The 14299-nt window shown below is 37.6% G+C and overlaps 1 protein-coding gene across 4 annotated transcripts in view; it reads left to right on the top strand.

Moving 5' to 3' along the window:
* Positions 1-10140, top strand: part of ZFX (zinc finger protein X-linked) — a 51593-nt gene extending 41453 nt beyond the window's left edge. For all 4 annotated transcript variants that reach the window (XM_069464388.1, XM_069464389.1, XM_069464391.1 and 1 more), the window contains 5 exons: positions 6239-6388; positions 6610-6753; positions 7126-7278; positions 7808-7948; positions 8793-10140. In XM_069464388.1, coding sequence (XP_069320489.1) covers positions 6239-6388; positions 6610-6753; positions 7126-7278; positions 7808-7948; positions 8793-9976 — 1772 coding nt within the window. In that variant the 3' untranslated portion in view covers positions 9977-10140. The remainder of the gene's footprint in view (positions 1-6238; positions 6389-6609; positions 6754-7125; positions 7279-7807; positions 7949-8792) is intronic.
* Positions 10141-14299: the final 4159 nt, after the last annotated feature.

The raw sequence follows: 14299 nt of genomic DNA, 5'->3' as shown, positions 1-14299 counted from the left end.
ATTTGAAATGTGTTTTCCCACACATTTATGAAAACAAACAAAGGTCTTTTACTGCAAGTTACAGGGAAATGCGTGACATTTTGCAAGCTCTAAAGTGATTAGATTTTCCAGTCATAAAAGGTTTTATCTTAAGGGTACTGACAAACTGGCATATGCAAAAACAGCAAGCCTGGCCTTGTTCTTTGTAAACACAGGGACATTTGATTTTCCAGTACCTGTTAGAATCTGTTTTGACAAACCTTGCCAAAAGAGGCCAGCTTTATCAACAATATCAAACTGTTCAGAGTTATTCTCTGAAGATGTTACAGATTTATTCTGGACTCTTCTGCCTGGTTTGGTGAGCTCTTCATCCTTCTAATGCTACCTCAGTTTGAAATTCCAAACCACCTCTAAGAAAATAACCTTGGCCCAGTTAGCTGGGTGCGTCATAAAAATATTTAGCTTTGAAAAAGGGTAAGTACACATCAGGCCGGAAATAAGGACATAATGTCAACTCTTTCCCCCTACAAACCATTTTTATAAAATGTAATCAAGATACTTTAATTTAGGTGATTATGTTCAGAGTTCAGAGAACCATTTATTTGTTTGTTTTCAACTGCAAAGAGTTTAACCAGCTGGACTCTTTGAACCTTCATATCATTAAGCTTGTCCTGGAACAGCTCATTTTTTCTAGCTTTTCAAGCTCTTAACCCAGTCAGCCATTCTTTCACTGTTTACCAAAGTCCTTAGCTTCCATTTCATATCTATGATTGAAGCTACCAGCCATGAACTCTCAGTGTTCTATATTACAACCTTCCCCCTTCCCTAAACACGATGTAACTATGTTCTCACCCAAGTCTCAGAAGGATAGTGTGTTTTTCCTCCTATTTAAGGAAAACTGCTTCATCTTTGCTCATAGTCCTCTGAGATCTGGATCCAGAAATTTCACCATATCCTCTGGCTCCAGCCTCACTTTCTATTGTTTTCTCCCACAAACTGAGCATGCTTGAGTATTTTTATTAAACAGAAAAGTCCTTGAACCTGCAACCCATTATAGTCCGTGCAGCTTTGTTCACCTTTTTAAAACTAGACTTGAAGAAATTCACAGCTTTCAGTGGGTCCTCGACTCACTCCAATGTGGCCCCATGCAGCCTTCATTTCACCACTTTTCACCAAGAGCACCAGTGACCTTGGGTTACTACAGTCAGTGCAGACATTCCTTCTTGACTTATGTGCATACTGTATTATTGCCGTGGGCTTTCCTAGGGTTTCTGTGACTTTTAACTCCCTAGTTTCCCTCATGCTCTTCCACCACCCTCTCCAGCTTTCCCTTCTCAGGTTCTTTTATGAACTCTTCTTGCCTCTCCTTTAAACCGTGGCATTCCCAGGACTCTGTCCTGACACTGCAGATTCTCCATGTGTTGGCAAGTCTCAGTTAACACTGAGTTGATGGCTCCCAAATTTGTGTGTCAGCTTTCAGTTTTCAGACCCAAATATTTAGCATCTGGCTTCACATCTCATTCATTCATTGAATCATTGCTTCATCAATATTTGAAGTGTCTACTATCATCAGACTCTGTCTTAGAAGAGTAATGAAAATACAGGTTCTGCTATATCAATGGGAAAGGTAGAAAAACCCGATAGTGACAGCACAGTGAATCATGTACTCTGAGAGATGCAAGCAAGGGATCCTGTGAGCACAGAGTGGTAGGGACAAGCACTGGCTCTGAGGGTTTTGGGGGATGTTACCCTTGGGACCTTAAATTAATTAATTAAACATGGAAGAAGAGAGATCCCTTTCCTCATTTCTCTCATATTGCTTACCCCATTCAGTCACCTAAATCAAAACCCCCAGAGTTATCCTTGGCACCTTTGTTACATTTGGTTTTCAGCTGGGCACCAAGTCCTGCTCACCAAGTCCCAAGATAGGCTACAAGTCCAGCCCACTTCCCCATCTGTACCACCTCTGTCCTGATTGAAGGTCTCGCCATCTGCCACCTGCATTATTGCAGTAAGCTCACAAGTATTCTCCCAGCTTCATGTCTTGATCCCTTCGGATCCACCTTTCCAAGGCCAGCAGGGGTAGTGTAGCAAAAATGGGCATCTGACCTTGTTGCTCTGCTTAAAGGTCTCCCATCACCTGTAGCAGATGTTTTCAAACTTCTGATCAGAATCCCAGGGGCAAGGTACCTCTAAATCTGTCTCTGTATATCAGGCCCCAGCCCTGCAGATTCTGATTCTGTAGAACTGCTGGGCTGGAGCCTGTGTTTTTAAGTTCCCCAAGAGATTTTGACACCTGACCAGACTGAGAAACCTCCAGCCTACCAGGATCAAGTCTGGCCCCTTTCCCTGTGCATGAGGCCCTCCATGACCTGGCTTCAGCTTCGCAGTCAACTGCACTTCCTGCCACGTTCTGTGCCACGCTTTACCCTTACATTACAGTGATACCGAAGAATGCTTTCCCTTATTGTCACGCCCTCATTTGTCCCTGCTGTATGCTTTACCTGAGATAAATGTCCTTCTCTTTCAGCATGAACGAGGTGTCCTTCCTTTGTTCCCATGGCAGCTATCAATGCACAGTGTGATGTTTGCCAATCATCTCTGACTCCCTAATCCTCTTCCATGCTCTGTATCAATTTATTATTAAAGATTGCATTGGAGAGTTCAACTTTAATATCATCTTACAGTGTACATAAACAAGCTTTTGCTTTTTTCTCCTAAGTGACTTCATTTTAATTTACTTTAAATTATGTAAGGAAAAGTATAATTTATCAAGTGTATTTTTAGGTGACTTGTTTGGTTTCAAAACTGAAAGCACGTTAAAATGTAGTTTGCTATTTAATGAGGCTAACACTGTCAGAAATAGAGCAAAACAACTGCTTTCAGTGGCCTAGAGTTTTGGATTTTTGCACTTTGCATCTGAAGCAAGGTGATTAAATTGTATAATTTTTATGTTTGTAAATGGCAAATAAAGGTTTGGGGATGCCGTTTATGAGCAGTTCTCTGAAAGCAGTTTATTCGGGATGTGGATGAGTCTCAATAAGTCAGAAGCCAAGCTGATAAGTTATCACTATACTCTTGCTTTTTTAATTTTTTTTTTCTTAATTTTTAATTTTTTTTTTTTTTTTTTTTTTGAGACAGAGTCTCACTCTGTTGCCCAGGCTAGAGTGAGTGCCGTGGCGTTAGCCTAGCTCACAGCAACCTCAAACTCCTGAGCTCAAGCGATCCTCCTGTCTCAGCCTCCCGAGGAGCTGGGACTACAGGCATGCACCACCATGCCCGGCTAATTTTTTTTTTCTATATATAATTTTAGCTGTCCATATAATTTCTTTCTATTTTTAGTAGAGATGGGGTCTCGCTCTTGCTCAGGCTGGTCTCGAACTCCTGAGCTCAAACGATCCGCCCACCTCGGCCTCCCAGAGTGCTAGGATTACAGGCGTGAGCCACCGCGCCCGGCCACTCTTGCTTTTTAATGTTGGCTTTTGAAATACTAGGTTCATCTTGATGTTCTATATAAGAATTTTGGTTAGATAAATTCAGATTTTGGATTTGATGGAGCATGTGACAGGACTTTACAGAATTATCATTTCAAAGATGTCAGAATCTGAGTTCTATCTTAGTATAATGGGTGCAAATTACGTAAGGGATGACGGAATTTAAACAGTTATAGTGATCAAAACCACCACCACCTAGCCATGGTTGCAGTACTATGCCTGCCTAAGTCATGAGCACATTCATCTGATTTCCATGAAAAGCATCTTTAGATAGTTATATAATTTTTTGATTTTTCAAAAATTACAGTTGCCTCTACCAATTTAAACCCCATTCTCCAAACTCCAGAAGTTGACAAACTCTGGGACTCACGTGGCTTGAGATTTGAATTCTGTGTGACTCCAGATAAGTTACTCAACAGTTTCCTCTATTTTAAAATGTAGATAATACTGTACCACCTCCCTCACAGGGTTGTTGTGTTAAGTAGTACTTACCACAAGCACTTTATGAATGAATGGTAGCTGCATTATTATTACTACATTTAAAAATAATCATCTGTTTATTTGTCCAATTTCCCACTAGATTGTAAACTTCTGGAGTCCTTGACTTTTTCATACTTGTATTAATATCTCCACTAGCCAAGAGTCTAATATATAGCTGTGATTTACTGTTTGCTGAATTCAATAAAACATAAATGTCCAACCAAAAGGAAAACAAATATATCCAGCCGAGGAACATGAGAAAGGGAACTTAAAGGGACAAGGGAAAATGAAAAGGCTCATTGGGGGTATTAAAGGCAAGCTAAATGAGCCTTCTTTTGTGGGCCTCGGTCCTGCTCCATTCTGGTGGATCTTCACTGCCAGATAGGCCAGCTGGGCCTGCAGCAGAGAGAACATTCCTTTAGTGTTTCTCTAATGGGCTCAACATTGATAAATCCAACTTTTGTGATAAATTAAATTGTACTGGGTGATAAGCTCTCATCATTCTTGGCCACACTTTCTGTTGTGCTAGAGATATCAGTCAATGCCAATAAGTGATGTGTAATGTAAAGTTACATTATATGGGGATTATATTTTTGATATTTATGCAAATCCAGAGTCTGTTATTTTAAGACATAATTCTTCTTGTTTTATTTTTCAAGTCTTATGCCTAATAGCACACTTATTTCCTTGGCTACTTTTATAAAGCTTTAAAAAATGTGATCTTTGTTGTATATCCCCTGAGTTTCTACTACTGGAAATCATGTACACCTCTCTTTTCTTTTCTTTTGTTTTCTTTTCTTTTCTTTTTCTTCTTTTCCTTTTCCTTTTCCTTTTTTCCTTTCCTTTCCTTTCCTTTCCTTTCCTTTCCTTTCCTTTCCTTTCCTTTCTTTTCTTTTCTTTTCTTTTCTTTTCTTTTCTTTTCTTTTCTTTTCTTTTCTTTTCTTTTCTTTTAACATAGGCTGCCTTCATTAAGGAGGGCAGTGGGAATATGAAAATATGTTTGAATTTACATATTGCTGCATTTGCCAGCAAGGACCTAGACTCATTACTGTCATAAACTGAAGTTGTGTGTGTATATTATATATATATAGATAGATAGATAGATAGATTATGTGTGGGTGTAGTGTTTTGTTTTTTGTTTTTTTTCTTTGAGGCTGAGTCTTGCTCCGTTGCCCTGGGTAGAGTACAGTGGTGTCATCATGGCTCACTGAAACTTCAAACTCCTGGGCTCAAGCAATCCTCCTGCCTGAGCCTCCTCAGTAGTTGGGACTACAGGCCTGTGCCACGACGGGGTCTCACTCTTGCTCAGGCTGGTCTCAAACTCCAGAGCTCAGGCAGTCCTCCCATCTCAGCCTTCTAGAGTGCTAGGATTATAGACGTGAGCCACCACTCCTGGCCGTGTGTGTGTAGTTTTAAGTTTAAACAGATTGAATTAAAATTTCCACTGGCCATCTCACTGCAGTGTACCTTTCTGGCAATTGTGATTTGATTATTTTTAAATGGATTATTCTAATGAAAATAGATCAGATGATACTCAAGAATCATGGCCATGAAGTAGTGCTTATGAAATATTTATATGAAGATTGTATTTTTTACTGTATATTTTACTACTAGGACATTCTTTTAAGCTCTTCACTTAAAGTATTAAAAGAATATCGTTGGCCAGTCGCAGTGGCTCATGCCTGTAATCCTAGCACTTTGGGAGGCTGAGGCAGGAGGATTGCTTGAGGCCAGGAGTTTGAGACCAGCCTGAGCAATATAGTGAGACTCGGTCTCTACAAAAAATAGAAAAATTAGCCAGGTGTGGTAGCATGCGCCTATAGTCCTAGCTACTCTGGAGGCTGAGGCAGGCAGATCATTTGAGCCCAGGAGTTTGAGGTTGCAGTGAGCTATGATGATACCACTGTACTCTAGCCCAGGCAATAGAGTGAGACCCTGTCTCAAAAATAAATAAATTAATTAATAAATAAAAATAAATAAGAATATCTTTAATGTAGGAATGCTTCTACCTTATGGCTTAGCAAAGGCTAAGTCTATTATTCTGTTACTTATAGTTTTCTAGGCTATATCAGTTTTCTCTATATAGTATTTTTCACTTATGTGACCCCATTTTTAGAAGTCTTTAGAAATATATTTATTGAATCTTGTACTTGTTTAGGTAGAATCATCCAATTTTATGTGAATCAAGTTATAGATTATATTTTTAAAAAGGACTTTTGAAAATGGTATCATTTTATTTAAGTTATTTGCTGTTATTATTTTTGACATGTTTCCTTCCTTTTTAGTGGATGATGCTGGCAAAATAGAACATGATGGTTCTTCTGGAATGACCATAGATGCAGAGTCAGAAATCGATCCTTGTAAAGTGGACGGCACTTGCCCTGAAGTCATCAAGGTGTACATTTTTAAAGCTGACCCTGGAGAGGATGACTTAGGTAAGAGGAAACATTAGCACATTACACATCCTCATCTAAATGCTTCAACCTGATTACTTTTGGGTTATTTAGATTGAGAACATTTGAAATCTTTTCCGAAGATAACTTTCATACAAGGATTCTAATGTAGTAATAGAAAAGTATGTGGAAAGTATATAAAAAGAAACAGGTGGAAATGAAGTTTTCAAATACATTCATGGAGCTGTCTTCTTCCCTGATAGGTGGAACGGTAGACATTGTGGAGAGTGAGCCTGAGAATGATCATGGAGTTGAACTGCTTGATCAGAGCAGTAGTATTCGTGTTCCCAGGGAAAAGATGGTTTATATGACTGTCAATGACTCTCAACAAGAAGATGAAGAGTTAAGTAAGTAGGTGGCCATTTTGTGGGAGAAAATTTATGTGTCTGTAACTTTTTTTTTTAATGGCCAGTATTTGGAGGAAATAAGTAGCATTATTTTAGAGATTACTGTGCTACCATATTCCAAGGGAAACATCAGTGACTCTTTCTATACGCTGAGAGTGTTGTTTTAAAACCAAATTATGGTGATGAAAGCCAAGAAGTTAATGAATCATTCAACAAATATTTATTGAGTGCTTACTACGTGAAAACTGTGTTCTGGGTATGTAATGTTTGGACCTTCTTTCTTTTTTGTCTATTAACTGAATTCAAATAAAAACATCTTTCCCATCATCTCTGTAAACCTGGTCACAAAAGTTTTTATAACTTTCTATTTAGATGTTGCCGAAATTGCTGATGAAGTTTATATGGAAGTGATCGTAGGAGAGGAGGATGCTGCAGCCGCAGCTGCAGCTGCAGCCGTTCACGAGCAGCAAATGGATGACAATGAAATCAAAACCTTCATGCCGATCGCATGGGCAGCCGCTTATGGTAAGTCGCCCAGCAGTTCTTAGGATTGATCGAGTTGGCTCATGAACATGAATTCATGATTGAAAAATGGTTTCTGTGGTCTTAGGTTTCAGAATCTGAAATTCCAGTACCCTGTAAGGATTACTTGATTTAAACAAGAGTAGAGGAAGATTATAAAGTCTACTTTTTGTCTTTAACAGGATTTTCCTTCATGTGTATATTACATAGAAGGAAGTACTACAAGAAGTACACAGGCTTTCAAGCTGCAATTTTTCATCTTGATTATATCTGGCCCATGACTTTACAGTTTTGGGAGACAACAAGGGAGGCCATGGGGCAAAATGCTGACATGTGTTTGTTGGCTTTGGAAGCTAGGCGTTTCCTATGTTCTATAATAAATGTGCTCATAAAACCCATTACCTAGAATGGGGAATTTCTGTCATTCATGAGTATCATGGCTTACTTTTCGTTGTTATTAGTTAATAAAGAACTCCTAATTCTTTAGAATTTATAATACTGTATAATTTTGTTTTTTAATACGCATTGTTAGGTAATAATTCTGATGGAATTGAAAACCGGAATGGCACTGCAAGTGCCCTCTTGCACATAGATGAGTCTGCTGGCCTCGGCAGACTGGCTAAACAAAAACCAAAGAAAAGGAGAAGACCTGATTCCAGGCAGTACCAAACAGGTGAGGGCGCACGAGTTCCACGGCGCAGCGTGCTCTGCGAGCTCTCAGATGAAACTCTAGCATGTATCCACAGGGGTGTCATGATGGCATTTTAGCTGCTAGACCACATGTAGCTTTTGTGTATTGAATTTGAAAATATAATTTTCAGAATTCAGTGATATTCATGAATGATTTCCTTAGATAAAAAGAAACAGGAGATGAATCAAATGTGGATAAAAAAAATTCAAAACTCGAGTGATTTTTATAGGGAAATGAAGTCCCTGAAATATGTTATAAGCGTTAACTTTTTAAATAAATAAGTTAATATATTTAGAGAATCTAATTATGTCAGCATAAAGCAGGCATAATTTACAGAGCAGCAGGATAAGTACTTCAGTTCATATGACATATTCCTGTCTATTCTTGTATAATGATTAGCATATTAAAAATTTTATGGGTATATTTAAGCTTTACTGAAAATTAACATAAATTATGTTTTTTGGCATAACTAGCAGAAATTTTGATTACAAAACTTTATTTTTATGAATAAATTTTCACCAATTTCTAAATTGCTATAGCTTTAATCACTACTTGATAGAAGTTACATATTTATTCATTAATTTTTTTAAACTGGAGGGAGTGAGGTTGGTACAGTACTACTGAATGACGTTTCCAGACCAGTTTCTCCTTATGACTAGGTTGCTGTGTCTCTCATGTTGAAAAATGGTAAAAGAGATGTTAAGTAGCAAATAGCCTAACTTAGGAGTCCTTGGCCAACAGTGGTCAGAATATACACTTTAAATGCTTGAAGAAACCAGAAAGAACTTGGTTTGATGACTCACACTTCTTTCTTTTCCTTTCTTAGCAATAATTATTGGCCCTGATGGACATCCTTTGACTGTCTATCCTTGCATGATTTGTGGGAAGAAGTTTAAGTCAAGAGGTTTTTTGAAAAGGCACATGAAAAACCATCCCGAACACCTTACCAAGAAGAAGTACCGCTGTACTGACTGTGACTACACTACCAACAAGAAGATAAGTTTACACAACCACCTGGAGAGCCACAAGCTGACCAGCAAGGCAGAGAAGGCCATCGAATGCGATGAGTGTGGGAAGCATTTCTCTCACGCTGGGGCTTTGTTTACTCACAAAATGGTGCATAAGGAAAAAGGAGCCAACAAAATGCACAAGTGTAAATTCTGTGAATACGAGACAGCTGAACAAGGGTTATTGAATCGCCACCTTTTGGCAGTCCACAGCAAGAACTTTCCTCATATTTGTGTGGAGTGTGGTAAAGGTTTTCGTCACCCATCAGAGCTCAAAAAGCACATGCGAATCCATACTGGGGAGAAGCCGTACCAATGCCAGTACTGCGAATATAGGTCTGCAGACTCTTCTAACTTGAAAACGCACGTGAAAACTAAGCATAGTAAAGAGATGCCATTCAAGTGTGACATTTGTCTTCTGACTTTCTCAGATACCAAAGAGGTGCAGCAACATGCTCTTATCCACCAAGAAAGCAAAACACACCAGTGTTTGCATTGTGACCACAAGAGTTCGAACTCAAGCGATTTGAAACGACACATAATTTCAGTTCACACGAAGGACTACCCCCATAAGTGTGACATGTGTGATAAAGGCTTTCACAGGCCTTCAGAACTCAAGAAACACGTGGCTGCCCACAAGGGTAAAAAAATGCACCAGTGTAGACATTGTGACTTTAAGATTGCAGATCCATTTGTTCTAAGTCGCCATATTCTCTCGGTTCACACCAAGGATCTTCCGTTTAGGTGTAAGAGATGTAGAAAGGGATTTAGGCAACAGAATGAGCTTAAAAAGCATATGAAGACACATAGTGGCAGGAAAGTGTATCAGTGTGAGTACTGTGAGTATAGCACTACGGATGCCTCAGGCTTTAAGCGGCACGTTATTTCCATTCACACAAAGGACTATCCTCACCGGTGTGAGTACTGCAAGAAAGGGTTCCGACGACCTTCAGAAAAGAACCAGCACATAATGCGACATCATAAAGAAGTTGGCCTGCCCTAACAGTACTTCTGCAGACATTTATAGAGATGTTGGCCTTGAAACCGAAAATTAATTTTAAAGCCAGTCTTGTTCACATACAATACTGTATATTGATTTATGCTGTGTACAAATAGAATTATTGCTTCTAGTTGACTTTTTTTTTTTACATTTTGTTCAATAGTGTGTTCTGAATTCTATTCAGTTTGTTTAATAAATGGGGAAAACGGCAACAAGCTAGTTGCTTTTAATAAAGTAATCTCTTATTCTATACTGAAGTTTTCTATCTTAGAAGTTTTATATTTATTTAAATATTTACCTGGCTTACCTTGATGGTACTCTTCTAAGACCATTTAACTTAAGGTAACTTTAGATTGGTAACTCTGAAAGTATTCATGTTGACTCATTTTGTTTCCCATAAATTTCTCACAATAAAATTGTCAGAGACATCTAATATAAACGGGAGATTTTTTGGTCAGGTCTAATTATCATAACATGGAAGTCATTTATTTGTCTTAATATTTTCAGACCACATGACAATGAAAGTTTCCATTTGAGCTTTTGCGTCCCTGGCGTTGCTGAGTAAAGAACAGTGGCTGGGTTCGTGTTTACTTCTCATTTTGTTTAGCAGACAAAATATACTTCTTTTGGCTTTCTTTGGACTATTTACATCTTTTGTCAGTGTAGCAAACTTTAAGAAAACCTTGTTGAAAAATTTTGCTTGATCCTGTTGTATTTTGATTATTCTGTCCGTGCTGCTTTGTCTTGGAATGGTTGTGTGCTACAAATGAGACTTATTGAGGACTGCGTTTTGGAATCTCCTAGAGGTAACTCGTGGCTTATAGGATCTTTTGCAACTTTATATATGTAAATGTACCCTGAATTATATATATACACATATATATATAACATGTATCTGTGTGTATTGCTTATTTTACATATTTATACACACAACCCCAAGTAGTAGTTGTTTAAAATCTATAATGAAAAGTATTAAATTTACAATAACATGAAAGATCCAGGGATGCATGAGAGAGCATTTTGTAAGTCATGCTCTTCAGAGAGACTACTCAGGTGAAGAATTAGAAGGAAAATAAGGACACTAGTATTTTTGAAGAGTAAAGGTATTTTCTTTTAAATATCTTTGGTAATTAAAAGATAGAAATTAAGATGTTTCTAGATAGAATGTTTTCGTACAATTTCAGCTCCATGCCTTTATATTTTTCTGAAAAACTAATGAGTATCCAGACATAACTCTCACAGTTCTCTCTGAGACAACTCTGTCTCACCAAGTGAGGGGGACAGAGAGGAAGCGATGGCTCTGTGGACCAGAGAATGGGTGCTAATTACGACTTACACGTGGCAAGTTCAGCCTGCTCTGTTATTTCTGAATCACAGTCAGCAAACTTTAAAATCTTAACCTCAAGTTGGCTTTGATTAGAAGATAAAAGCATGTTTTAAGTGCATAAGGAAAGTGTGAGGCCTTATTTGGAACATCACCAAGTCTTTCATAGTTTTGTCTTTGAGAGTTGGCATTTTTTAACAGATAGGTCTGAATCAGAGTCATAAATTCGTAAAATGAAGTTGGTTGATTAGAATTTGGTAATGTTAAGTTGAATCTTGGAGAACAGAAACAGTTTTGGGGATCCCGTAAATTGGCTCTTGGCCCTTATGTATCTGGCACAATGTGGGAGATTTAGAAGTTTTCTTCCCACTTGATAGCTGCCTTGCCACCGCCTTATGGTGCTCCGTTCCCTTTGGGCTGTTAGGTTTTTACCTTTCGTCTTTCTCTTTGCCATCAATTTTTTTTTTTTCTTTTTCAGCTCCTATTGAAACAGAATTTGGCATTGATTTTTGTATTCAAGAGTTATATTTTTGGGCTAGCAATCAAAATATTCGGTGTTTGGCAAGCCTCTGAAGTGCTAGATTGATTTAGTCTAGTTCTAAATCAAATGCTTTATTAGGCTGGTGTGAACTCCGGCCTACATGCCAGTCAAAGCAAGGCATGGGTTTTCCTAGCCTATCCCATTGGGAATTCCTGTGTCTTCTTGGCCCTCATAATGTACTTCTCTTTTTCTCCTTTAAAGTACTTACACTTGGTGTGATTCATTGCCCTGCTACTCTTGAAAGCTCTGTCTGTTTTTTTGTGAGAACCTTTAAAATCTCCCTTAATTTTTATTTTTCCCAGAAAAAAATGTAAAAGAAAACACTTAAATGAAAATGGAAATTTATTAATTTTAAAACATCATGTAAAATTAATACAGAAAAGATAAATGATTGGGTCATTAACTATATTTTTTTAAATAAACTGAAAGATAAAGAACACAACACTTTACACACTTTATATTTCTCTTACATACTCTGGAATCATACACAGTTCTTTTCTTTTTAAAGCACAATATTGAAACCTTTAAAAGGTATTTAAGGGTTTGGTCAAGTGAATATGATAAAATGTATTTGTCTGTATAAAGAGAAAATGAAATTGTAGTCACTGTTATGTACTGACATTAGTTACAACCTAGTTTTAATTCTTAAAACAATTTTGATTAGCAAAGCTAAAAAAAATGGATGTTTCAGTTAAATGTTTTAAAGAGGTACAGATTTTTACAAGGACATAATATAAGTTATTGTTCTGTAGAAATATCCTATTAAATATTGTATGTCCCTCCCTCTGTATACTTTGTAAAAAAAGTAAAATACATAAAAAGAAAATCATATAGGGATGTGTGACATTATTGTAATTGTGTACTTGAGAATAACGTGCAAAAATAAAAATCAGAATATTTTCCTGTTAATGAATGTTTAGTCTATTTGATACCAGTACTAAGTTAAAGCTTTTTCTTAAGAAAAAGAAATGTACAGTTTTTGTAAACCTAATAAACATCAAAAGCAATGGATTATTTTCATCCCCCCATTTCTTAATTCCTTTTATGCAGCAGCGGAATGCAAAATGCTTGATTGCTTTGAATTTTGTGACTCAGATGCAAATACTGATAATATTTCAGTCCTGTGAATTTGCAAGTAATATTTCAGAGAAGTTAAGAGGTGATTGGTGAGTCCTTTGATGAGCATGTCCTTGAAATTCATTTTTTTCTTTTATCTTCATAAAGGATTTGTTTTATTAGCATCTCCAATTCCTCTGAGATAAATTACCCATGCATAAAGTGGTTTTTGAGAGCACTTAAAGTTCATTTCAGGATCAATTCACTGCACATTTAATCAGTGGGGATTGCCACCGTCTCCACAGCAGAAGCCCTGTCCTCGAGTTACCCGTTTGTGCTGAGTTTGGAGGACTCTAGTAAACACTAACATATTAGAGAATGGTCATTGCCATAGTAAACATCGGAAATTAGTAAAAGTTACTGGGAGTCAAAAGAGAGCGAGTTCTGCCATCTTTGATTTTAAAGATGAGATTCTGCAGTTTAACTGTACGAATGAACAAGTGTTTGCCTAATAGTTTAAACAATCAAAATTTGAGGCAAATGATCAAGAGAATGTGGTGAATGTCAGTGTTCAGGGTCATAAATCAGAAAACCATAGCATGCTGAAAAACTTAGTTGTAATGGAAAATCCGAGACAAATGTGATGCCTACCTAGTCTGTGATGCCAACCAGGCAGATAATGTGCTACTCTGTTCTCTGAGAATCTTGGTATTAGCAATTTCATTTCCCACAATTTCTAGGATTCATGTAAGGAAAAGCATGGCCAATAAATATCTTAAAAGAGGTGACAGAGCAGTGGTTTTCAAGGTGTGGCTTGGCAGCAATGGCAGGATCATCATCACCTGGGACTTTATAAAAGATGCAAATTCTCAGTCCCACTCCAGTCCCACTGATTGGGAAACTGGGTGTGGGACCCAGCCATCTTTGTTTTAACATGTTTTCCAAGCGATTCTGATGCATGCTCAGGTTTGGGAAACACTTTTAGAGCACTTGAGGAGCTTAAAAGATTACTGGTGCAATGTTTTGTGTGGTAAGATGAGAAGAACACAAGAACAAAACAAAAAACCAGAAATGAGCAGTGAAAATAAAATAGGACCCAGGCAGTTTATACCTTCGGTTTGCCCTTTTTAAAGTGTGAGCCTGCCAGCCAATACGTATATCCTTTAGTGCACATGTACACAGCCTGCATTTCCAAAATCTTGTATGGCCGCATTCCTTAAAGAAAAACAGAGTTCAGAGGAAGATTCAACAAAGTAAAAGAGAAGGGCTGAAATGCATGTGCGCGTGTGTGTATGTGTGTGTATGTGTGTTTAATTGGCCAGGGTTACTTAAGTAATTCATACCCAAAGATCATTTTACCACATTCTACAGCTGTTTAAGGTCAAAATTAAGTTTGCCCTATGGA

This window comes from Eulemur rufifrons, chromosome 30 (genome assembly GCF_041146395.1).
Source record: "Eulemur rufifrons isolate Redbay chromosome 30, OSU_ERuf_1, whole genome shotgun sequence".
Taxonomy (NCBI): Eukaryota; Metazoa; Chordata; class Mammalia; order Primates; family Lemuridae; genus Eulemur; species Eulemur rufifrons.
Note: the sequence above shows the minus strand (reverse complement) of the source record. Positions and strands in the feature narration are given on the sequence as shown.